This window comes from Microtus ochrogaster, unplaced genomic scaffold (assembly GCF_000317375.1).
Source record: "Microtus ochrogaster isolate Prairie Vole_2 unplaced genomic scaffold, MicOch1.0 UNK4, whole genome shotgun sequence".
Taxonomy (NCBI): Eukaryota; Metazoa; Chordata; class Mammalia; order Rodentia; family Cricetidae; genus Microtus; species Microtus ochrogaster.
Window position 1 is genome coordinate 13,413,357 of NW_004949102.1, and position 23,444 is coordinate 13,436,800.

A 23,444-nucleotide genomic window follows, 5' to 3' on the forward strand; every position below is an offset into this window, starting at 1 on the left:
TTGGTTCTATTCAACTTGGCTGTGGGATATATATAAAACCTTCGTATCATGGAAATCTGAACAACCGATATAAAGCTCCATTGAAGGCAATGGTGGAAACTATTTTCCTAGCAAGTATCTATTTGAGGCATGCTGGTCTGTACTTTCAACAGATCCTTTATCTGGTGGGGGCCCTGTCACTGTGTGAATCTATGCAGGCTGAATTTACTATGCTGGAACCCAGTTTAGAATATCTTAACTGTGTTATCTCCCTCATCGAATTTTAATAGATATCAAAGTTCAGAGGTGTCAAAATACATCAAATTATCAATGCTCTGACTTAAACAATCTCATGGGAAGTTGTTAATAAACCATATTTGTATTGTTGTTTAATTGCTTTTATACTGCGAACCACACTTGTGTCTCAATAAAAGAGCTGAGATATGAGAGAGTCCCTGTTGCTCCCACTACCAAAGGCAGCCAACTCAGATACCATTGGTGCTAGAACATTGCAAGCAAAGAGAAAACCTACCCCACTGTTTTGTTTTGTATATCATCCCTTGCAATTCCCATGCTGGTACCAGAAACCAAGGGAGTTTCCATGTTGCCTTTCGTGTACATTTACTTAGCTCCTAAATGTCCCTGAGGCAGAATTTCTTTCTGTGATTACGTTACAGTTAATTCTAAGAATCTCAAATCACAGCACTTTTTAAATATATATATATATTGGAAGAATGGCAAGATTTCCAATAAGGCTTTACTTGGAAATGTCCATGAATACTCATCAACACCCAAAATGTTTTCAGAGGAATTTTGAAATTTTATCTCCTTATGTGCTTTTCCTTTTTTTCCCCCTTGAATTCTTGAATCTGTGCTTAGTTGGTTTTAATTTTTTAAAATGAGAACTAAAGCCTACCCACTCCAACATTTTCAAGTTCCTCATGTATAAAGTGACGTTTTAATTAAGGAGTCAAGGTTCCAATTAATTTTTAAGATCAAATGTTGCTATCAGACAAAGCCATTCTCAAAGTGAGGCAAAGAAAACAACAATCTAAGTTGCAGCCCATTCAGATCACAGATCCCTTCTAGTGACATGCCCAAAGATAGTCAAATCCCCTCCATCTAACTATTTCCAGATGTTGAAAGTCTGTAACTCTGTACAGATGGCGACTTCACTATTTGGCAACTCATCCTTCATCTTCTTTATATTTAGTCACAACCCACTGAAAATTCTGCTTATTACTCCTAGTTTTGCTCTTGAGGACTGGGATAAATAACTCTTAGCCTTTCCTTAAGTAGGGTTTCTAAGTTTCATCTTAAAGTCAAAGTTTAAACTATATTTTAAAGAACTTTACCAGGATTCCAAGGAACTGGAAATACAAAATAATACTATTCCATTTGCTCACACAGAACAAAGAGTAACAAAATTCACATGATCCTGGTGAACTTTCAGGGCATTGCTGAGGTACCTTCAAGTCCAAACACATGCAACTTACAGAACCTCAACTGTTTAGGTTTGTGGTTTGATCTCCGTCTGCCACCTTCCTTGAAGTTGTTTACCCCTTGCATTCTTAGATAGCTATGTTCTTACTGAATCTCTTTCACAGTGAGCAATAAATATTTTGAAAGAAATGTTGAAATACTTGCAAACATGATGGGCTTTTGAATATATTATTGAATATATATTGATATATATATATATATGAATATCATGATTGAATGTATATCTAATAAGTACTTCCTGGAGGAACACATCATCCAACATCCAAGTTTCTACTGTAAGCTATTTGCTTTAATACTTTATGATTGTTCTCTGTTTCCTCTTTGGGACCAGAATAATGCATTTCGATGTTCTGGATGAGTGGATTGTCCAGTGTGGTATCCTTGGCTTATTTCTGTTTTTAGGTTTCTCATTAGACTGCATTAACAACTTTTTAAAAGAAACCACAGATGACTCTCGAGAGTATAACCCATATATAATCCTGTCCCCTGGATGATTTTAAAAGCACACGTCACTTACACCCTTTCAAATGAAGGAACTATTTATGGTTGTGACCTCTCACGTGACTAGAACAAAAAATAAACTCAACCTCACAGACTGCTTCTAAGAATCAATGTGCCATAATTCTGTCAGATAGCTGAGGTCAGGAGGCATGTGCCTATCCTTCAGGCAACATGGGAACTTGACCCCGAGGGAAATTTCATGTTGATGTATATTTCGATCATAACATCTGGGGAAGATTTAGGCAGCTGTGAAACAAAGTGATAGACAGTAGTGCCGGCAATGTTTCACAGCCAGAGAGCTGGGGGACAGAAAACGAGCGCAGACAGGGGCACAGGAAGAGGACATGTTATCAGCTGAATGTGGAGCTCAGTGCTGAGAAGCACCGAGAGATTCAAAGGCAGTATGTTTGCGATGTGGGCAGAAGGGAGCTTATACTAAATACATATTACAGTGTGTTCAGAGAGCTAATTTAATACATGGTCTTTCTTTTCCTAACAGGAACATAATTTAGCTGCATAGAACAATTAGCAGTCTTAGTTGGTGGTTATGATGAGCCATTTTCACAAAGATCTATTTTTACTTTTAAAGAGCATAACTGAATAAAACACCATGCTGTGCTCAATGATTTAATTAGCTTCCCCTACTGGAAGACAAGCTGCTCCAACCCCTAGACCACACCCGAGTATCTATCCCCTTCCTGACAATAGCTTGCTCTAGTTAAATAGCATTAGAAAGCTTATCGACTCAGCTTTAGAGGAGTGAGGGGGTCATAAAGAAAAAATTCTCCTTTACTCCCCTGAGAGCCAAAAGTAGACAAGTCACAGGGCTAAGGTTGGTTTCATGCATCATGGGAGGCAACATATAAATAATCAGAAGACTCATTGGTCATGGACTTTATGACTCTGACAGTAGCCAATGCCAAAGGCAGCTACAGTGATGTAGGGGTAGAAGTAAGCTCAGGGATGGAGGAAATAACAGCTAAATGAAAATTCTGTGTCATCACCTATGAGTGTTAACTATACACATAAAGATGATTGGCATGCTTTTAGAATGTCTTCTTGTCTAAACATATGCAATATGTGTGTATGGCATATATGTCCATATATGTATACAAATAAATACATTTCTACTTATGGATGGATGGATATGCATGTAAATGTACAGCTATGCATGTATATGAGCAAGATATCTCTGACATAACCTACAAGCAATCATGTTTGTCCACATTGACGGTGTCTCTTGCTGGGGACTGAGATACACCAACAGAGGATGTCTTCACGCTGCACGTGACACTTTCCGTGGAGTTAGAACCTGTATAAAATGCATGTGCTACTTCCATAACTAAAATGTGTGTTGATATCAGTGTCATATGATCAAAGGAAACAGCCACCCCTTGTTTTCTTAGACATGAATATTCTAGGAATTCTAGCAAATACATTTCAGAGACCCATTGGGCAAAGGAGTTTCTACCAGGTTCCAGGGGAAAGTAGCGCCCTTGTTGAGCATCTTAGAACCCAGCCAAATCTGCCTGGGCTTTTTCTGGCAAGGCAGAAAGCAACATGACAGAGGGGCCTTCCGCCAGTTCTTACTAATTTCACTGCAGCTGAATTCTGTTTTAGAATTCCCATTGGGTTTCAATTATCACCTCTATGGAGGTGAGCAGAAATCTCAAAGCAAAAATCCCGTCACGCTGTTTAGTCTTCTAGGTTAATGAACCCTCTCCTGGTCTCTGTCACGTTAGTGAATGTGGTAGGGGCAAGGACCGGGCTAATGTTTCATGACCTGTGGAATACGGGGTTACAAAAATGATTACCTTTACAGCACTAGCATTCTGTCTTTTAATAACATTTCATTCTTCATCCTCCCACCAGCCTAACTTAAAGAGGAATTCCAAAGAGGATAGTTATCCAACCCAAGGGACTGGATACAAGAGACTTGCTAGGTTGCCTGTTTCTGGCAACACAGCCCCAGCTCGCTGCATAAACATTTTTTTCCATAGGTATATACTTTTATGTCTGAGAAACTTTGCGGGGTCAGGATTGTACCATTTTCTTCTGTACCTCCTGTTGGCTCACTAAATGGGAGACTATATACTTAAGCAGAGGCAGGCACTCCTGGACCACATGGCTTTAGCTCTTTTTCATGCTCAGAACTACCACACACAACAAATAATTTTAAAAAAAAACCTACAGGAGGTAGACTTAATGATGAAATCATGAAATCTTGTGGCTTCTCTGCTCACATTGTTTTGAAACACCAAGTCTTAGAGGTGTTCTTTTTCCAGAGATGGATTATACACATACGATGTAGAATATATTTTTTTCATTCTTGTGAGGGGAGGGGTGCAATTTCTACATGTACCAGGACCCTTACAGTAGTTAGTACTTCATCTACTTTCATGCCAGGGACTTAATTTGTGCCTTCGTTGGAGTTATTGGGATTGGCCCATAGCCACCTCTATCCTAAATTTTCTCTGGGCTGTTTTGAAGCATTCTCAGAGAAATGTGAGATGGTGGTTAACGAAAATATAGTCCTGTATCTCAGCACTGGCCAGCTGGATAACCAACTGCTTGGCCAAATGTTTGGCTCCATCTAGGAGCTGGAAGGTTCCAGTCCATTCTAGGGATTATATTTGTCATCACAATATTTCCTTGACAGCCCCAACAACTGAAAAACTCCTAACAGAAACCCAGTGACTTCAGCTCCTGGAAACAATCGAGTCCAGACCCTCTGCTTCCCCTCCCTGCAAAATCTAAGAGAAAATTGCAGTTCTGAGATGGATGCCTAAAAACACATTACTCTTAGCCAACCCTTTTTCCCCCGGCTAGAAATGATGCCAAGATTGGTCCTGAAATGACTATAGGGAGGCTCTGGTAATGAAGCCCCCACCCACTCAAAGCCTGCTTAGACTTAATATGGTACATTATATCCATCTTTTCCAAATGATGATACATGATTCTGATAAACAAATTGTCCCCATTGGACTGTGAGATTAAAGGTCACATGCAGAAACATGGAGGAAACATTTTCCTGTGTTCAAGAGAAAAAGAAAATGGAAGAAAGCAGAAAGAAAAGCCCTCAGATACACCACTTGTGTTTGTGACCCACACCTAACTTGAAGACTTTTGAGTAGAAAGCAATTTTCCCCCTCCTCTTCATTACCTGATCCCCCCAGGTCCATGGCATGAAGAGAAGTGATGATCTCATAAAGCCGTTTCTGCCACAGTGCTTTATACTAAGAAATTCGTGACAGGAAAAAATAAAGTATGGAGCAGAGCTTAATAAACCCCCAAATACACGGAAAACAGGGCCATCAGACATGGTCTCAGAAGCTAGAAGGTCATGAGTGAAGTACAGACTAGGAAGGGCCAGACACCCTGAGAGTCTGGCCACGGAACTGGTGAGACGAGGCTTTGTCCATGGGTCAAGCCTTCCTTGCCATCCTGAAAACTGAACTCCGAGAAAAACAAACCTGAACCCCCTCTCACCACTGTAACCACGAGCCGGCAGCCATTAGCCTCAGCCCGAAATGCCAAAGGCTGTTTTCCTATTGAAGTATATTGTTGCGATACACTTTGCTACTTTTATTTTTGCTATTTTTTTCTCAATTAGACTGCTTTCTATCATCACTTTACAAACCTTAGGACTGAACATTTGAAGGCTCCATTTCCTATAACCACTGTCCTAGACGGGCCCAACCTTGTCCCTGAAATAACACTTAGAATCGCATGGCTCTGTAAACTAGCTAGGGGCTTTCACCGACTCCTAGACACATTTCCTCTGCAGCAGAAGGCAGAGATGGCTACACATAGGCAGTACAGAGCTGTACAAACAGCCCAAGCTGAACCAGTCCTTCTGACCACCAACAGCCCAGCTGCCTGGGATGACCCCTGGGCAATCTCTCTGCAGTACTTCAAGCACAGACAGCTCCCATGTTGCTCCGCCATACCTCAGAGACAGAGCACACATGTTGACGTTACCGCTGTGGCACCTCCCAGCTCCTGTGTGATGAAACCAGAGGGGGTAAGGGGCATGCAAAGCCACTAACTAGACTTGGTATATTTAGTCTGCAAATGGAAGTGGTTTTACAGATATGTTTCTGCAAGACATCCAGGAGGGTTTCAAAAGACCTTCAGACAACCTTGTGGTTGGAAGACTGAAAGTAAGGAGAGGAGATAGTATATTTTCTAAATCGATGGGTGATTACAGTAAGGTTATGTGGTACAAGGGAAAGATGAATGCAGAGAGGGAGGAGGGAGCAGTGCCATTTTATGTGAACATCCTCAGAATCTTTGAAATAAATTAGACAGGTGAACGCAGAAGTTCATGCTACTTGCTGGAAGCAATAAGGATCAAATTTTGTGGAACACGTACTCCACAAATCTCCAGGCGGCCTGCCTCCTTCTCAATGGGCTATCATGTCCTGTTGTACATCCCGGTAGCCCTTAAACCTGGTAGTGTGGTCTCAGATAGAGCCTTGTGGGAGAGAGGCCAATACGAATTCCATTAGCTTCTTCCAGAGGAGCTGCCCAGTGGCCGGGAGGGCATAGGTGATACGCTTGCTCGAGTTCTTTGTGCCTGTCACCCAGGGTCAAACAGCAGTTTCCAGGTCCTCGTGGCCAATGATCTTAAAGTTCTGTCGGCTTTCTAGATAAGCAGCCAAATCTGGGTCCCCGGCTTGCTGTGCTCGTTCCTGGGGTGTCTTTCCCTATAGACAACGGAAGAAAAACAAATAGTTGGAGAGAGATGATACCCATAGGTCACAGACTTGGGCTAGCCAACGATGAGTCCCTCCAAAGAACCCTTCCATGTTACGAGATGCTTCAAATCCATTTTCTTCTATAATCAGGGTCATATAAACAAGTGCTGGTAAATTACAGGGCGATGACAGAATATGCATCTCAGTAAACAGGACACCATAGACTCTCTGAGCCTGTGGGGAGAAACCATGTGCAGGGAATTTGAAAGCCAAGGAGACAGGGGAAGTACCGGATGAAACAGAGATTCTATTTCAGGATAATAATTCAGGGTTCCTTTTCACTAAACATGGTGAACCAAGTAACAGAAGCAGAGAGGAAGAGCAGTAACTCACAAAGCATCCAGGAGGGACTTCCTTAGCTTGTCTCAACACTCATTTTCCTAAGAGTTCACACATTCAGTCTGCACCTAACACTAAATTCCTAGTTTGAGGTTCCTGTACTACTTTTACACAACTCTAGTAGACCATCTTGTCTTTACTTTGATAATGATGAGGTTGACTTCCCCGCCTCGTAAGTATTCAGAAAAGTAGGGTAAAGTGAGCCTCAGACTTCTTCATATTAGGGGTTATATAAGTGTATTCAAAATATAAATAACTCTGATTTTTATGATCATACCCAGAAAACTAGAAATACAGAAAAGCTTAAAAGAAAATCAAAAGTCACTTGAAATCCCCTCTCTTAGATCTAAATATGATTCAGTTTATTCTCTATTTCCATGTAGGTATGTCTGCTTGCTTCTCATTTTTAAAAACAGTTGGAGTCATACCAGGCATCCTACTGAACATCATAACTTTTCACTCAAAACTATGCTCTAGAGATCTTACCCCACAGTGATATATCTGTGCACCATTCCTGTTTTAGACTCCGTTAATCTGACCATTCTGTAACCTGGTGCTAGATTAAAGCTGAACGTACTTGTGAATGGAATTTCTCTCGAAATGTTTAGGATATAAGGAATATCCTAGGAGATCATTCCTAGCAAGAATTCACTACAAGTCTACTCAGGTTCACTTAATGTTCCTTCAAATTCACCAAGACTAAAATTTGAAACAAAGATATAGTTAGTTCTTTCTTACTGTCTACTCAAAGTCCTTCAAAACTCCAAGTGCTTATCAGGACAGAAGGTTGACTCCTGTGATCCTGTGATTCTCTCTCTCTCTCTCTCTCTCTCTCTCTCTCTCTCTCTCTCTCTCTCTCTCTGTGTGTGTGTGTGTGTGTCTGTCTGTCTGTCTGTTTCTGTTCCTGTTCCTATTTCTGTCTTTGTCCTTGGTCCACTCCCCAGAGTGGACAAGACCCCCACACTCCATTCATCAACTGCCTCCTGACAGGTCCCCGTGAACCGAACCTGCTGAGGATGGCATCAGATCTAGTTCTCCTAGACTTTTCCTGGTCCACTCCCTCCATCCATGGGAACTTTCTGATAAAAGTGGCTTATATGTTCTACTAACAACCTCTAGTCTCAAGACCATCTTAATATGCTTATATGCTCTGCAGATTTAGAACCTGACCTAAGAACGGAACCATGTTTCAAGCCTCATTGACATAAGTATCACTGTAAGGCAAAATACTGGGATGTTAAAATGATATAGGGCCGTGAACTCTGTTACTCTTTGTTGTCACACATCGTCCTACTGAGGCAGCGTGATATTCTGTCATCAAATGAGGAGGGCTCGCTGGCTCAGTATCATGCTACAAGTCAACAGAGTTAATGGTGCAATAGCTATTCTTCTTCTGGCTTTCGGCTCCCAAGCCCATCAAGAGTAGTGGTTTGCATGCTAATGTAAGAAAACACATAGAAAGACTTGGACGAATTAACGGTGACTGGGGTTGGAAAGACGGCTCTGCACTTAAGAGTACTTAGTACTTTTACAGAGGCCCCAGGTTCAATTCCCAGCACCCACATGGTGCATGGTGAATCACACCATGTGTAGCTTCAGTTCCAGGCAATCTGACACCTCTTTTGGCCTCAATAGACTCTAGAACTCATGGTGCATAGCCATGTACTCACACACATAAATATCCACACACGTACTTAGAGTTAAATAGATAGATACAGAGTGATGTGGATATACCACGGTTGCAGCTGTTGCCATCTCAAAGTGAGGTCCCCCCATCTAAGGAGTCAACCAGTAGGCAAGCACTTTGGCACCCATGTATGGAGCAATGCAAATCATAGATTTTTAAATTATATTAGATTTGGTGCTAAAGATGAACCCTAAAGATAGTCCCTAGTAGCCAGACTAGGTCATTCACACTACCACATCCCCAAACTCTGGCTGAGGGTCTCACTTCCCCATGCCTTGCCTGCTGGTGTTTCATCAGGACGCCTCGAGTCCCCCATCTTTCTTTAGCATGTATAGAGGTCTATAAAGTACCACAGGCAAATGCACACCCTCCACCCTTTGTGCTTCTACATTTAAACTGCAGTTTCTCTAAATGAAGCACTCTATTTTTTCCTCCTTTTTCCAAAGCTCCAGGCCCTCCCATGAGCACAGAAAGGATGCCTGTGCTAAGGGCACAAGTGGAGGCCATCGTGCCTACGATCTCTCACAGTGGGAGGATGCTTGCACTCACTCATCCTGTTACCTTGGAGTCTGTCTGTCTCAGAGATGCTCCTGCGTCCACCAGAAGCTGGCACACAGCCCGGTTCCGTTGGCAGGCAGCCTTGTGCAGTGCGGTCTCGCCCCTAAATCAAAGATTAAGAAACCAGGCAAGGGTTGGAGACAGATGAAGTGATGGAGAGGCAGCAGAAGAATGAGGGGCTTATCCTGCCCAGTTGCTGACACTGTGTGCTCTTTAGCTTCCTTTGCTGTAAGTAGCTGAGGCCCAGGACAGCAGAACACATGCATGCTAGGGATGTGGCCTGGGGTGTCCACAGATACCTTGTTATTCTTTAACAGACTGAAATCTAACTTTAGCTACTTCTCTAAACTGGGCGTGGTTTGGTGGTAATATTTTTGATCACTGCTATTGGATTTACAAACTCGAAGAGAATGAGTAAAATTGTCCAGATATATGCAAGCACTTGAGGCAGAGCATGGATGCATCTCCATGGAGCTTGCAAGGTCCAGCCCTTCTGGCATGGTAGAAGTCATTCTGACCTTCATGAGTCTGTCCTACAAATTCAACTTTGAGGAGCCAGGTTGCCTTCTTCCCCTGCTATTCAGTCAATGTTGGATTACATCTATCAAGTGAACGGCTGTCTGAGAGGCTGTAGTAGACTCCAACAGAATTCACAGGACCAGATTCTCTCACGTAGAGAATACGCCTGAGACCAGCCTCTCAGCATGCGGGGGAGGGGAGCAAGGAAAAGCAGATGGGCCCCCATCTGTCTGTGAGGTGTGCTGAGTGAAGGATATTGCCATTCCGAGTCCCCAGGTATAGAGATGCTTAATGCCAACATGTTTCATGGGAAATCAAATGTCAACCACAAAGAAGCCAAACCAGGATGAATGGCAGCCCCACTAACAACCATGCCAGCACAGCATCCCTGTGGACCGGCAGCTCATAGCTATGTCCTTTCTCACTTGCTCTCTATTCTACCTCCCCATTCTCACATCTATGCCCTGACTATCAGCTCATTCCTCTCTAAACCTGCTCAGTTATCTTTATCCTTTGTCTGACTTCTTTGAAACTTCCTCGTGGTCCCCACATGGCTTTCGGAGTTACGGATTCATCTTTTTCTTGCTCCTGTTAGTGGAAAAGTGGTTATTCGCATGCCAGAAGAATGAGAATGATGGAAAAAACATTTTCAGTTTAGGGACCATCCCAGAGCTTATAAGTGTTTGAGTAACCACGTTTCCAGTTCTCCAGGGGTGGCATGCCACTTGCTTATCACAAACCGGCTAACAGCAGTCGTGCCATTACACGCAGCAGATGTCTTCAGACATGGGTGCTTTATTTTCTCACAGATCCCAGATTTAAAAAAAAATCGCTGCATATGGTAGAGATAAAGATACATGTACTTATTTACTGTCAGCAGTCCAAGTACCAGTGTAAATGTCGCTTGTTGGTAGGGTGCCTAGAGGCAATGACAGTGATAGCATTGACTATGTAGGTAATCATCACAAGACAAAGTATTGGTTTCTGTTGTGTAGCTTTATGCAGCTGATTACCTTTGTACCACCGTGAACACAGTTTAAAGGGGGCTTCTAATCAGTGAATTAAAACTGCGATGCCTCCTGGACAAGCTACGCTTTGAGCACAACTGTTTAGACTATAGAATGAAAGGCAACACTCACGTTTCACTGTCTGCCATATCCAATAATTCTGCAGGTCCTAAAAGACAGCAAAGAGAAGAAAAAAGCAAGATGTTCAAAAATATATTGTTGACAGAACTAACTGTTGACAGAAAAATCTATAGGTGAATAATTTAAATGAGGAAAGGTGAACAGAAAAGATGAAATTGGTGACAAGGTTAATAATAAGACCAAATGAGGCTAAGAGGATTCTCCATCACCAGTTTTCGGCATGTCAGCAGTCAATATGCCTGATAGCTCAGTGGATGAGACACCTGCTGTAAAAACAAGACGACCTGAGTTCAAATCTCCAGCACTCAAATTTTTATAAAGCCGGACATGGTCCCGTATGCCTGTAACCTCAGCACAGGTGGGCAGAGAAAAGGAGACCCTAGGATGTCAATGGCCAGCCAGCCTAGCCAAGTTCAGTGAGAACCCTGTCTCAAGGAAACAGAGAGCTGTAGAAAAAGTCACCTGACATTGTCCTCTGATGTCCAAAGAGTGACTGCACCCACACACATGTGTGGATCTACCAAGCACACGACAGATACAGACACATAAACCCACACATTGAAAAAAGATTATTTCTCAGTGAAGTTGAAGAAATTAATTAGAGTAGAATAACTGAAAAATAATTGTCTCAGTACAGAGAAAGGGCCAAATGAAGAGGTTTTTCGTCCTTTTCATTCTCCAGCTACAGGAAGGGGCTTTCTATAGTATAATGAGAAGAGTAAAGACACATATGTCATTTAAATGTCATATTTTGGTGATACTTTTTGAAATTTTCATTTTCAAAATGGAATAACTGCCTTGCAAACATGTCAGACGATTATAGATGCCCCATTGCAGGATACTTCTTCTAGGTGTTAGAATATAAATGTACAATGAGTTGGCCTTTCTCTTCCTCGATGTCTGTCTACTAATTAATTCCCTTCTTCGACAAACACTGGGATCTTCACTATTCTACCTCCTGACCACTACTTCCTTCCATGAACGCCCTCATCCTCTTAACTCTGAAGGTAGCAGACACATTTCTTCCACAGAGCTCCTTCTGAGGCAACACCACACCCTACCTATATGACACCTACCTACCCTTATATGTAGGTTCTGCTGTCTTTCTTAAGTACTATAAATTATCATCTAAACAGAAACTGTCCTAGCCCAGTGGACATTGCTGATCACATTATTCAACACGACACTTGCCAAACTATTTTAACATCACCTGCTGAGTTGATTTTCTGTTCCTTGAGACTCTAATAAACCTCTGGAAGTTTTGTCCTATGCTTTTTTTCATCACTATGTCCTCCTTGGTACTGATCACAGAATCTGGGCCCAGGCAACTGCTTAAATGTTTTACTGGATTGATAAATAAACCTGCTTTGGAGTGCCAAACATGGTTCTAGTATGGAACAGTTCAGTCTTTAGAGACATAATTCGTGTGATTTGTGACCTATGTTGGTGGACAGCATTATCACTGAAAGTTATTTATTACACATATAATGTAAAAAGAAATGAAGAGAGGTTACAAGTACAGATTTCTAACCATAGCTGTCATTGGCAAGGAGATGGTTGTGATTCTCTAGAATCTTTGCAAATCTCCTGGTCATCCAAGAGCTAAGTTGCCTTGAATCTTCATGTGGAATGCAGCCAGCATGCAGAAACCATTGCTAAAGAGACTGTTATGCATCACTAAGTTCCCATACATCCCTTCTGCTACTGACTCTCAAGTGTTTAGATGATGCTAATGGCCTTCCTCATGGAACCCCTTAAAGTGTTGATAAGGTTCTTTCTCCTTAGTGTGTTGATAAGGCTCCACCTTCTCACCTAAGCTAAACTAACAATGGCCTGTATCACTACGTATTTCTCAGGCTTTCCTCCACTTTAAGGGCCTATCTCCCAAACTCCCCATCCATGATAGGCTTCCCTCTCCTGACCCTGTACCTAAAACTGAAATCTTCCTTAAAGCCCAACTATGGCAAGGTCTCCCAAAGAGACGTCTGACAAAGGAAATTTAACCCTCTGATGCATGATGCTTACTGGTTCCACCTTGTAGTATATATTTCTTTTCAAATATATGTCTTAAATTACTCTAAATCTCTGAAATGTAAGAATCACTTTATTCTTTCCACCTGCCTCTAACTTATATAAATATTATATCAATAATTGTATGGATCCATTAATGGTAACATTTACCCTCTGCCTTGAGTTTCCATGAGTCAATACAATCTAGAGTATTTAACAGCAGTGCCTGGCACCCCATAAGGACTTCATCAAATGTAGAGTCACAACTGTAGTGATTTGGGGCACACTACAGCTGGCCATATTAAGTCAAAACATGGCAACATCAGTGAAGGAAAGTGACATAAAGGGGCCACTAACTTCTACTTGAGATCCATGCACTCCAGGCTTATTCAGTTTCTGATAGGTTCCGGAGTACCTGAAGTTTCCACCTAAAGAGACCCCGCTATCTTCAGAGAGCCTTTTCAGCCATTTATTTAGAGATAAGTTCCAGGAACACAGCAGTCCAGCTTCCCGCAGCAGCTGTATTGTCATCACTGCTCTTCTCTTCACAGTGACCAAGGCAACAAAGAGATTCTGGCATCTTCTCTTTTCATCCTGGCTGACCTTCAAAACTGAGTGGAAGCCACAGTGAAGTCCTAAGGCTCTATGCTGGTAAGGATCCTTGAGGCATTTTGATTGGGCTAAGGCAGTAATAGTTCGACAATCAAAAGGGGAAGATAGGGGGGAAAATCTTTGTTTCTCATGGTGCTGACCAGGAGCACCACAGCCATAGCTCCAAGATATCCCACAATGATTACCTGGTATGATTTTGGCACACCTCTGGCTACCCAGGGTTCCTCTGCAGCTGGCAGCTGGTGCCCGAGCTCTTTGATCACAGCTAAAGGGACTCCACTTCAGTCTTGGTGAACGACTCTAAAGTGATTGATGTAATTAACCTAATGTCCCTGGTCCTCCATCAAATAGACAGTTGGATGATGAAAGAACATTCCAACCACTGGCGAGCGAACAGCCAGTGCAGAGGAGGGAGGGGCGGCAGCAGGATGGCTCCAGGTGGGAGTAGGGAGCTGAGTTGAAGAGTCCCGGCCTTTTCTCCTACAAGGTTTCCTAGCCCAGCCTTGACATAAGGGTCTGTGCCTAGTTTTATTGTAATTCGTTATGCCATGTTCAGTTGATATCTCTGGAAGACTTTTTTTGTTGTTAGGGAAAGGGAGGAGGAGTGGATCTGGGGAGGCGGGAGGTGCGGGGTATGTGGAAGGAGTGGAGGAGGAAACAGTACTCAGGGTGTAATGTATGAGAGAATAGGAAAAAATGAGTGCCTGCACATTTCCTTGTCTCTTTTAGAAGCAGCCCTTAAAGCAGTGGTTCTCAACCTGTGGGTCATGACCCCTTTGGTGCTCATACATCAGATATCCTGCCTATCAGATATTTGCAGTACAATCCAGAACAGTAGCAAAACTACAGTTATGAGTTGCAATGAAATGACTTTATGGTTCTAGATCACCATGACATGAGTGAGGAACTGTGTTAAAAGGTCTCCAAGGTGGAGAACCGCTGCCTTAACGAATTATGTTTGCATGGCCGAGGCACCAGGAGGGTAGATGGCAAACACATCTGAGTTCAGTCCATTGTTCCCTCCTGGCTTGCACTGCACTGGCCTGTGAGGAGCTATGCTTTAACACTGTGTGGACCTATGCAGTGATCTTGATGTACAACTTGGAAAACGGGTCGCCAAATAAATAAATAGAATTGATCAACAAAACCCACATTAACTTCGTTTGAAAAACAAAATGATTTTTTTTAAAAAAAAATAGCACCTAATTATTTTGTTAATAAAGTAAAGGAAGGAAGAAAGACAAAAAGTAAACAGAACTGTATTTTTCTAATGTGTCAACGGTTGAGAGCTGGACCTGGGATTTGTTTTGTATATATGAATATCCCCGTTAAGGATGCTCTCCCCTTCCCCCCATGGAGTTTGCATTGAACTGTCAGTAGACAATTCACGCTTCTGCCCCCAAGCAGGAGTCTCCGGTGGTATGAATGAGAACGTCCCCCATCGCCTCAGGCATTTGACCTGCTCCCCAGTTGGTGGTGGTGTCTGGGGACGTTCAGGTGGAACAGCTTCACCGGAGGAAGTCACTGAGGGTAGACTCTGAGATTTAAAAAGCCTTTGCCACTTTCTTCGTCCTTTCTGCTTCCTGCTTGCAGCTGGAGATGTGAGCTCTCAGCTCCTTGGACCAGCCGCCATGTCTGCCTCGTGTATTGCATCACATCTCTGTGATGAACTCTAGTCTACAGTCGTGAGCCCCCAAACTCTTTGCCTGGGTCAAGTTTATATCACAGCAGCAGAAAAATACTTAACACCGAATCCTCGCATCTCTAGGGTTTGCTCTCTGACCCAGCTATCCTGCACCAGAAAATTAAGTGTAAAGTCTTCATTGATGGACTAAGGTGCAAATTTCTCTATGAAATCTTTGCCTTTCTTCTAGGATCCTATGCATGCTGTCACTGGAACTCAACAAAGGACACTAGCATGGAGCTGCCATGTGGTTTGGCTTCTTACCCGTGTTCATATCCCCTTAAATACAGAAGGCAGAAACTAAATAATACACATACATGAGTTTGGGAAGAAAACTCCCCCTCACAGTGACTCAGTTTTAACTCCCTATCCAACGGAGATAGGAGAATTTACTGTGTAGATTTATAAAAATTTACCTTTAACAATAAATTTTATTGTTTCCTAAGAATAATAGATTTTAGCAACAAGGGGTTACTATATTTTTTTCAGAAGTGTCTGGCACACAAATACCACTTTTTAAAAAAGAAAATGTTGAGGGTGCTTTAAAAACAATTTTGGATCCCAGTGTCAATACTAAGTGTTTTTCTTTTGTCTTCAGAGGAAGACCCATAGCAGAACCATGGATTCAAAAAGCTGTAGGATAGAGGGAAATGTCTGAAAATCGAGGAGCGGTGCTTTTCATGTCTCTGTTGCAAAATACATAAGAAAAGCGAAGTAGGAGAGGACCAAGGTAAAAAGAAGCTCACATTTCAGAGAGAACAGACCACCATGGCAGGGAGGGCATCGTGGTGGAGCAACATGGGTCATGGGGACGGAGGCATGTGGCAGGTGCAGTCAGAAAGCAGAGAGCTCTTCCTGGAACAAAGCTAACTTTTCACCATCAAGTCTCACCCTCCTCTCCCTCCTAAGATCCACGATTGCTCAAAACACCATGACCAGGTGCAGACAATAAAAACCACAGGAGCCTGTGAAGACCATTTTATATTTATGCCATAATAGGTGTGTGTGTGTGTGTGTGTGTGTGTGTGTGTGTGTGTGTGTGTGTGTGTGTACAACTCAGACTATGTTCGGGCGTACAACTCAGACTATGTTCAGGCAATGTAGAATGTAGCAAAATGTCCCAAATCTCTATCTCTCAATGCGAGGAAGTGAATGCTGTGGTAAGTACTGGGACTTTCTGAAATCCTGATGTTCTTTATTGGCCACTCCAGGTCACATTCGCATGACTTTAGCATCTACATTTCATAAGCATTATAGACGATGGGCGTTTTATAGCATATATTGTTTAATTTGTCTTTCACTAATGCATCCAAATCTCCTCTGCTATTCCTTCCATGGCCCCACAGCCTCCCTCCAGGACCTCATTTCCCATTAGTCTCCCTGACGCTGCCAGCAGACCATTCCAAATCCTCCCCTGCCATGGGACAAAGGCTGTACAGATGTGGAGAGAGCTGGCACTGGGAATGCTAACAGCACTGTCATCCTGTCTCAGCAGGACGGTAGTCCTTCTCGCTGGGACCAGAGGCGGGGTGGAGGGAGGGGGAGGGGGGGAAGTGAGGGTTAAAAAAAAAGCGTAAAAGAAAGACTGGGGTCAGAAAAAGAGAGAAGACAAAATAACCCATTGAAGTAAGAAGGAAATGCATGAGCAGGGTTTCTATCTGAGGCAACAGTAGGGGGCAGCGGGGTGGGCACAGGGAGAATAAAGACAAAAGAGCAAAATGCTCTGGGGAGTAAAGGAAGGGGGAGGCAGCCAGTAAAAATGATGGTTGAAAGGAGCTGAAAAGCAGGAACCGCGGGGAGAGTCCCTGCTGGAGTCCCTGTATCCAGGGCTTGGCCCTGTCTCTGGAATTGTTTCTTCTCTTCTTCCTCCCATTCACTTTTCAGGCCTTGAAATGCCCAGATTCCAGCTTTTTTTTTCCCTCCACTAAAAGAAAGCAGTGTTTCACACATCGAAGAGAAGTCCAAAGGAAGATGCCTCCCATGACTTTCTGAGAACACGCTACACATTCCACTCACAGCCCATGCTCTGCGGCCGTCTTAAAAAGAGCCCTTGGAAGGAAATGGTATTGCGGGGGCTTGAGATAACTCATCTCTTGGGACTCTGGATCAGAAGGAGGTCCTCCTGATTGGGGATCAGCATCCAATGAAGGGACAAAGCAGACCGGAGCTCAGAGCAGAAAGGATGTGGTGAGTTGAGAGCCATCTCAGGGGACCATGCAGAATATGACTTAGGTACCTTGCAAAGAGCCCAGGAGTTCCTAATAATCATTGTCAGAAAAGGCTGAGAACAGGCAGAAGATCAAGCAGTGCAGAGGTTCCTCCATCTTAAATTCTTGCTGAGGCCATTTCAGACTTAGCTAGAATTTGATTAACTTGATGGAGAATCCAATGAAAAATTACTCAACTCTATTCTAGGACCGGAGACCAAGATGCCCCAGGTAACTTAGCTTCTGTTAAACTGCTTGCTTGTGCAAACCTCTTGCTGCAGCTGCTGAGAGAGATACTGCTTTTGCTTTTTAAAGCCCCATTGGTCCAAATGCTTGGGGCTACACTTACATCCCAAAGACCTGAGTGCAGCCCCAGCTAGCTGCAATACAGACTTTCAGTTAGCTCTAAATTATGTCTAAGTCATCCCTGGTGGCATCCCTATAACAAGGTCTTTGAAAAACCTGTGGAATCTCTATTATCTAAAGCTATCAGAGAGATGTGAGCCAGGCTGCTATGTGCATATACACATACAGGAATGTCAAGAGATTTTCAGCATACATAAACATTTGTGTTATTCTCCAGTACTACCAAGCATGAAGAGATATGTTAGTCTGCAGAGAGCTCAAAAAGTTCCAAGGACCAAGTATGCCCAAGGTAAAGCTTCCCTTTTATCTCTGCGTGACCTGAAGATCACCTCACTAGAGGGCTTCCCATCATTTCAGAGAGGTGGATGATTGAAAGACAGTTTATGATTTACAAATACACAAGTTATCTGGGAATGACAGAGGACACTCTCATCCCAGTATTTGGAAGACAAAAGAAGAAGGATTGCTACAAGTTTGAGGCCAGCCTGCCCAAAGAATTCCAGGCTAGGCAGTCTCAAATCAGATGACCACTATCTGGACTTTGTGCAAATACTGAGGACTTTCTTTTCTTAAAAGGAAAAAGTCCCATAGATGAGGGTGGATTTAATTGGTGTCCACATACAATATTACAAAATTTGCCTCTGCCTCTCATCAGCCTTTTGAAGAAATTGCCGCAGAAAGGAGAAGAAACCTCTGGCATATGTGTGTGTGCAGCAGCAATCATGCCACTGTTTCATTTGCAAGTCTCTTCCTGAAGTGCAGAGGGTCAGGAGAAGGGAAGGAATGATGCCCACAGCAGACTCAGCACCACAGCCCATCCTTCTAAGACAGGCGGGAGTGAAACTACACTTCTCCTGGGAAAAGCCATTCTCCAGCGCCCACCACTCCAGCTTCACAGCCTTTCCTTCCAGCCCTTGAACCATGACTCTGGCCAAGAATTGAAGCAAAACTCATCATAGTGAGAAAGGCGAAGGAAGGAGAGTCTCAGATGATTGGCAGCCTGCTAGCCACCTTATGAGGTCTCCACAAAGATGAAATCAAGTGGTGTGTTCTGTACAGGCATCTTGTATATTAAATGAGCTTGAAAAACGGTAGCTGTGCTATTTGTGGATGGCTTTATAGTAAGACCTAAAACATCCACATTCAATTGCATTGGACTTATATGTTCACTAATTGTGGGTTCTTTTTTTTTTTGGCCTGAAAAGATCGGATGCATTTTCTTTTGAGTGCATGTCAGCCTATAGCAGGCAGTTCCTGATAGACACGCCATGTGGATTTGTCAAAAGAATGAAGGAAGGAACAAGTGGAAAAATGCAAACGATCCCAGTGACATAAAAAAAGAAACAAATGGATAAGAGTACTCATTAATCTGCTAATGTACAGCTGAAATGCCTGTGCAGAGGAAGTAAGCTCGAGGGGCTGGAGAGATGACTTGGTGTCTGTGCGAAGTAAGCAGGCTCATGTTCAGTGCTCCAAGGAAGCTGTTTAGGCTTTCTACAAACCTGGGTCTCACTGACAGTCTCTTCCACTTATTCTTTTTTATTTTTTTGGTTTTTCGAGGCAGGGTTTCTCTGTGGTTTTGGAGCCTGTCCTGGAACTAGCTCTTGTAGACCAGGCTGGTCTCGAACTCACACAGGTCCGCGTGCCTCTGCCTCCCAAGTGCTGGGATTAAAGGCGTGCGCCACCATTGCCCGGCTACTTCCACGTATTCTTAAACACCTCCAAGAAAGGCATTTTTTTTCTTTCTGCCCCCCCTCACTCTTCTCTATCTCTAGTCTCATTATAAATGCAAGAAGCTCTGTACTCCAGGTTTTTTTTTTTTGATTATTTGTTCTTTTGATGACCAATTTCTTGAGTTCTTTGTATATTTTGGAGATCAGACCTCTGTCTGACATGGGGTTGGTGAAGATCTTTTCCCATTCTGTAGGCTGCCGTTTTGTCTTGTTAACTTGTCTTTGCTTTACAGAAGTTTTTCAGTTTCAGGAGGTCCCATTTGTGAATTGTTTCTCTCGGTGTCTGTGCTACTGGGGTTATATTTAGGAAGAGGTCTCCTGTGCCAATGTGCTAAGTGTACTTCCCACTTTCTCTTCTATGAGGTTCAATGTGGTCCATTTTATGTTGAGGTCTTTGATCCATTTAGACTTGATTTTTGTGCATGGTGATAGATATGGATCTATTGTCATTCTTCTACATGTTGCTATCTAATTATGCTAGCAACAGGGAACTCTCAACAGAGGAATCTAAAATAGCTGAAAGATACTTAAGGAAATGCTCAATATCCTTAGCCATCAGAGAAATGCAAATAAAAACAACTCTGAGATTCCATCTCATACCTGTAAGAATGGCCAATATCAAAAACACTGATGACAACTTATGCTGGAGAACATGTGGGGTAAAGGGAACGCTTCTGCATTGCTGGTGGGAATGCAAGCTGTTACAGCCCCTTTGGATATCAGTGTGGTGATTTCTCAAAAAATTAGGAAACAACCTTCCTCAAGACCCAGTAATACCACTTTTGGGTATATAGCCAAAGGATGCTCAATTGTGCCACAAGGACATGTGCTCAACTGTATTCATAGCAGCTTTGTTTCTCATAGCCAGAACCTGGAAACAACCTAAATGCCCCTCGACTAAATAATGGGTAAGGAAAATGTGGTACATTTACACAATGGAGAAAACACAGCAGAAAAAAATAATGACATCTTGAAATTTGTGGGCAAATGAATGGAGCTATAAAACATAATTTTGAGTGAGGTAACCCAGACCCAGGAAGACAATTATCATATGTACTCACTCACAAGTGGTTTTTAAACATAAAGCAAAGAAAACCAGGCTAAAAGTCACAATCCTAGAGAACCTAGACAACAAATAGGACCCTAAGAGAGACATACATAGATCTAATCTACATGGGAAGTAGAAAAAGACAAGCTCTCCTGAGTAAATTGGGAGCATGGGGACCTTGGGAGAGGGTTGAAGGTAGAGGAGAGGCATGGAGGGATGCAAAGAAAAATATAGAGCTCAATTATATAAATATAATGCAAGAAGCTGGGTGGTTTGTGTTCCACGTGTGTAATTATATTTCCACTGGACTCTAGAATCAGATGTTAAACAATGAGCTCTTCATCTTGGGAATGATCTAAGCCCAAGCTGGAAGCTCAGTTGTTAGTACACAGTCCAGGAGGTGTTGTCAGACAGCCACATAGTACATAGGACCAGTTAGGACACAGTCCAGGAGGTGAGACCTGGCATGAGATGTGGCAGCACCATGAAATGTGAGTTGGGAGAAGAGACAAATGAGAGTCAATCAAAGAAAACTAAGAAATTAGAAAAATGGAATAGAACAAATACAGGAATCTGCAGAAGAATAAACCACAAATACAGATGGACTAGCAGAGCCCAAACAGTTAATTTATGAAAAGCTCTACAAAATAAAGGCAGCTATATCAGGCTATGTTCTGTTAATACAAATTTTAATTCATTAAATAAATTAAAGTTAGGGACTGGAGAGAAAGCTCAGTGGTTAAAAGCACTGGCTGCTCTTGCAGAGGACCCAGGTTCAAATCCCAGTACCCACACAGCGGCTCACAGCTGACTATAACTCTTCTTCCGGTGTATCTGATGCCCTCTTCTGACCTCCAGAAGGTCCAGGCACACATGTGGCAAACAAAACATTTATACAATAAAAACAAAAATATACATTTTTAAAATTAATTAATTTTATTTAATTATTTATTTTTGAAAGAGGGTCTTGCTATGTCACCTTAGCTGGCCTATAACTTACTATGTAGACCAGGCTATCCTCAAACTCTTAAACTCATAGTAATCCACGTGACTCTGCCTCCTGACAGCTGAGATTGAAGGCGTTCACCACAGCACCCAGCAATGAACTAATTTTAGAAAGCTTTTTGATTTTTAAATGAATTACTTCCCCAAAGCCTTCCCTTTCTAAATCTGGATATTGGGAAAAAAAGTTTATTTTTTGCTTGGTAAAGATGGCCCACCCATATCAGTGGGTGTCAGAGAAACAACGGGTGTATCTCCTGGTTGAGTGTCAACACAGACAATGCTATCTAGAACTCCATGGGAAAGTGATTCCTGGTAGGTTCCCAACTCACCATGGTCAAGGATGTACTTCACAATCTCCCCGTTGCCGGTTTTAGCTGCGTAGTGAAGGAGTGAACAGTGGTCTGGTCCCTGAATTAACAAGCTGCCTCCGTTCTTATAGCTTTCTATGAGCTGAAAGGAAGAGACACAGGGAGAGAACGTCAGCGGAGTCCAGAGCAGGGATAAAAGTCCCAAGGTCACACAGAAGAGTCAGTTAGTAAACCACACATGTTTTTAGCCTCACAGGACGCAGAAAAAAGTCAGAGTGATGAAGTACCATCCCTTCATCACTCACATAGATGGTGGATGCTTCACATGGCTCCGGAAAGGGTCTGTGGGTATCAAATAGCTCAAGGAAACAGGAAATATGTTGAATTAGCTTTCTTCCCCTCTTCTGAGCCCCAGACTTTGAGAAGAAAACTAAAATTTCCTGAGGTTCATCCAGCATATGTTACAGCAGGAAGAACCTGGCTCTGACCCTCAAGGTTCCTTTCCTGTATCCTTAGTTGTTTTTCAACTTGTCATGAATACAATTACCAAATGCTTCATTTTTCTGCACACAGCACTCATACACACATACATGTGCACATGCATGTGAATGCACACACACTTGGAGGATGGTTCATTTTCACCCCAATACCTTTTATGAATCAAGAAGTACATACTCAGCATGGCCAGAGATGATCAAGCAATAAAGAGGACCAAAATGATGCTGTGAATGCCATTGTTTCTCTATGAGAACAGCCAGTGGTAAAAGCCAAGAACTGAGCGGCCAGAGAGTAAGGGGGTGGGAGGACAAATGAAGTTGTAGACCTAGTTCATGAGTATAAATGTGTCACCATTTTCCAAACTGTGGAGTATCAGGACAGGCATAGTCTTGGTGCAGCTTTTCATAGATTATTATTTTATGGAGACAAAGAAGAATCTACCAACAGAGCAGGTCTCAAGAAATACAAACACATGAGCAATAAGAATGTGACTCGGTCAGCAGCCTCAAAGGCCTCCAAATCCCATAGGAAGGACAGAAACGTTAGTTACAGAGAGACAGTATAAGAACAGCAGAGGGACACCAGAAGAAGCAGAGTTTTAGAAAAAAGTCACGGAAAAGTATCTAGAAACTCAACTAAGAAGACTGGATGCTCTGAGGTGCTAGAAGTACAAGAACTATGGAAAGCTGTAGCCCTGAGCTTGAGGGCAAGAGAACAGGAAGAAACAACATGCAGATCCAAAGGAGAATCTTACTGTGTTCCAATATAAATGTCTTGTGTTCAGATGCACCCAGACCAAGTAATCATTGGCTATCCTGAACCTGCCTTTGGGAAGGTTGTATACTATGTCTAAAAGTCAGCCCATTAGCAATTGAATTTAGGGATTACATATCCTCACTGCCTGGGCGCTCCTGGAATCTGCTCGCCCATCTCCTCCCACTACCCATTTCATACAAAGCCTGTTTAATACTTAATATGT

At 42.7% G+C, this 23,444-nt stretch overlaps 1 protein-coding gene across 3 annotated transcripts in view; it reads right to left on the minus strand.

The window, feature by feature from the left end:
- Positions 1-6,147: 6,147 nt before the first annotated feature.
- The window catches only part of Dgki (diacylglycerol kinase iota), a 446,406-nt gene continuing 429,109 nt past the window's right edge, over positions 6,148-23,444 (minus strand). For all 3 annotated transcript variants that reach the window (XM_005365831.2, XM_026788536.1, XM_026788537.1), the window contains 4 exons: positions 21,989-22,109; positions 10,986-11,022; positions 9,331-9,430; positions 6,148-6,692 (listed from right to left, as the gene is read on the minus strand). In XM_005365831.2, coding sequence (XP_005365888.1) covers positions 6,576-6,692; positions 9,331-9,430; positions 10,986-11,022; positions 21,989-22,109 — 375 coding nt within the window. In that variant the 3' untranslated portion in view covers positions 6,148-6,575. The remainder of the gene's footprint in view (positions 6,693-9,330; positions 9,431-10,985; positions 11,023-21,988; positions 22,110-23,444) is intronic.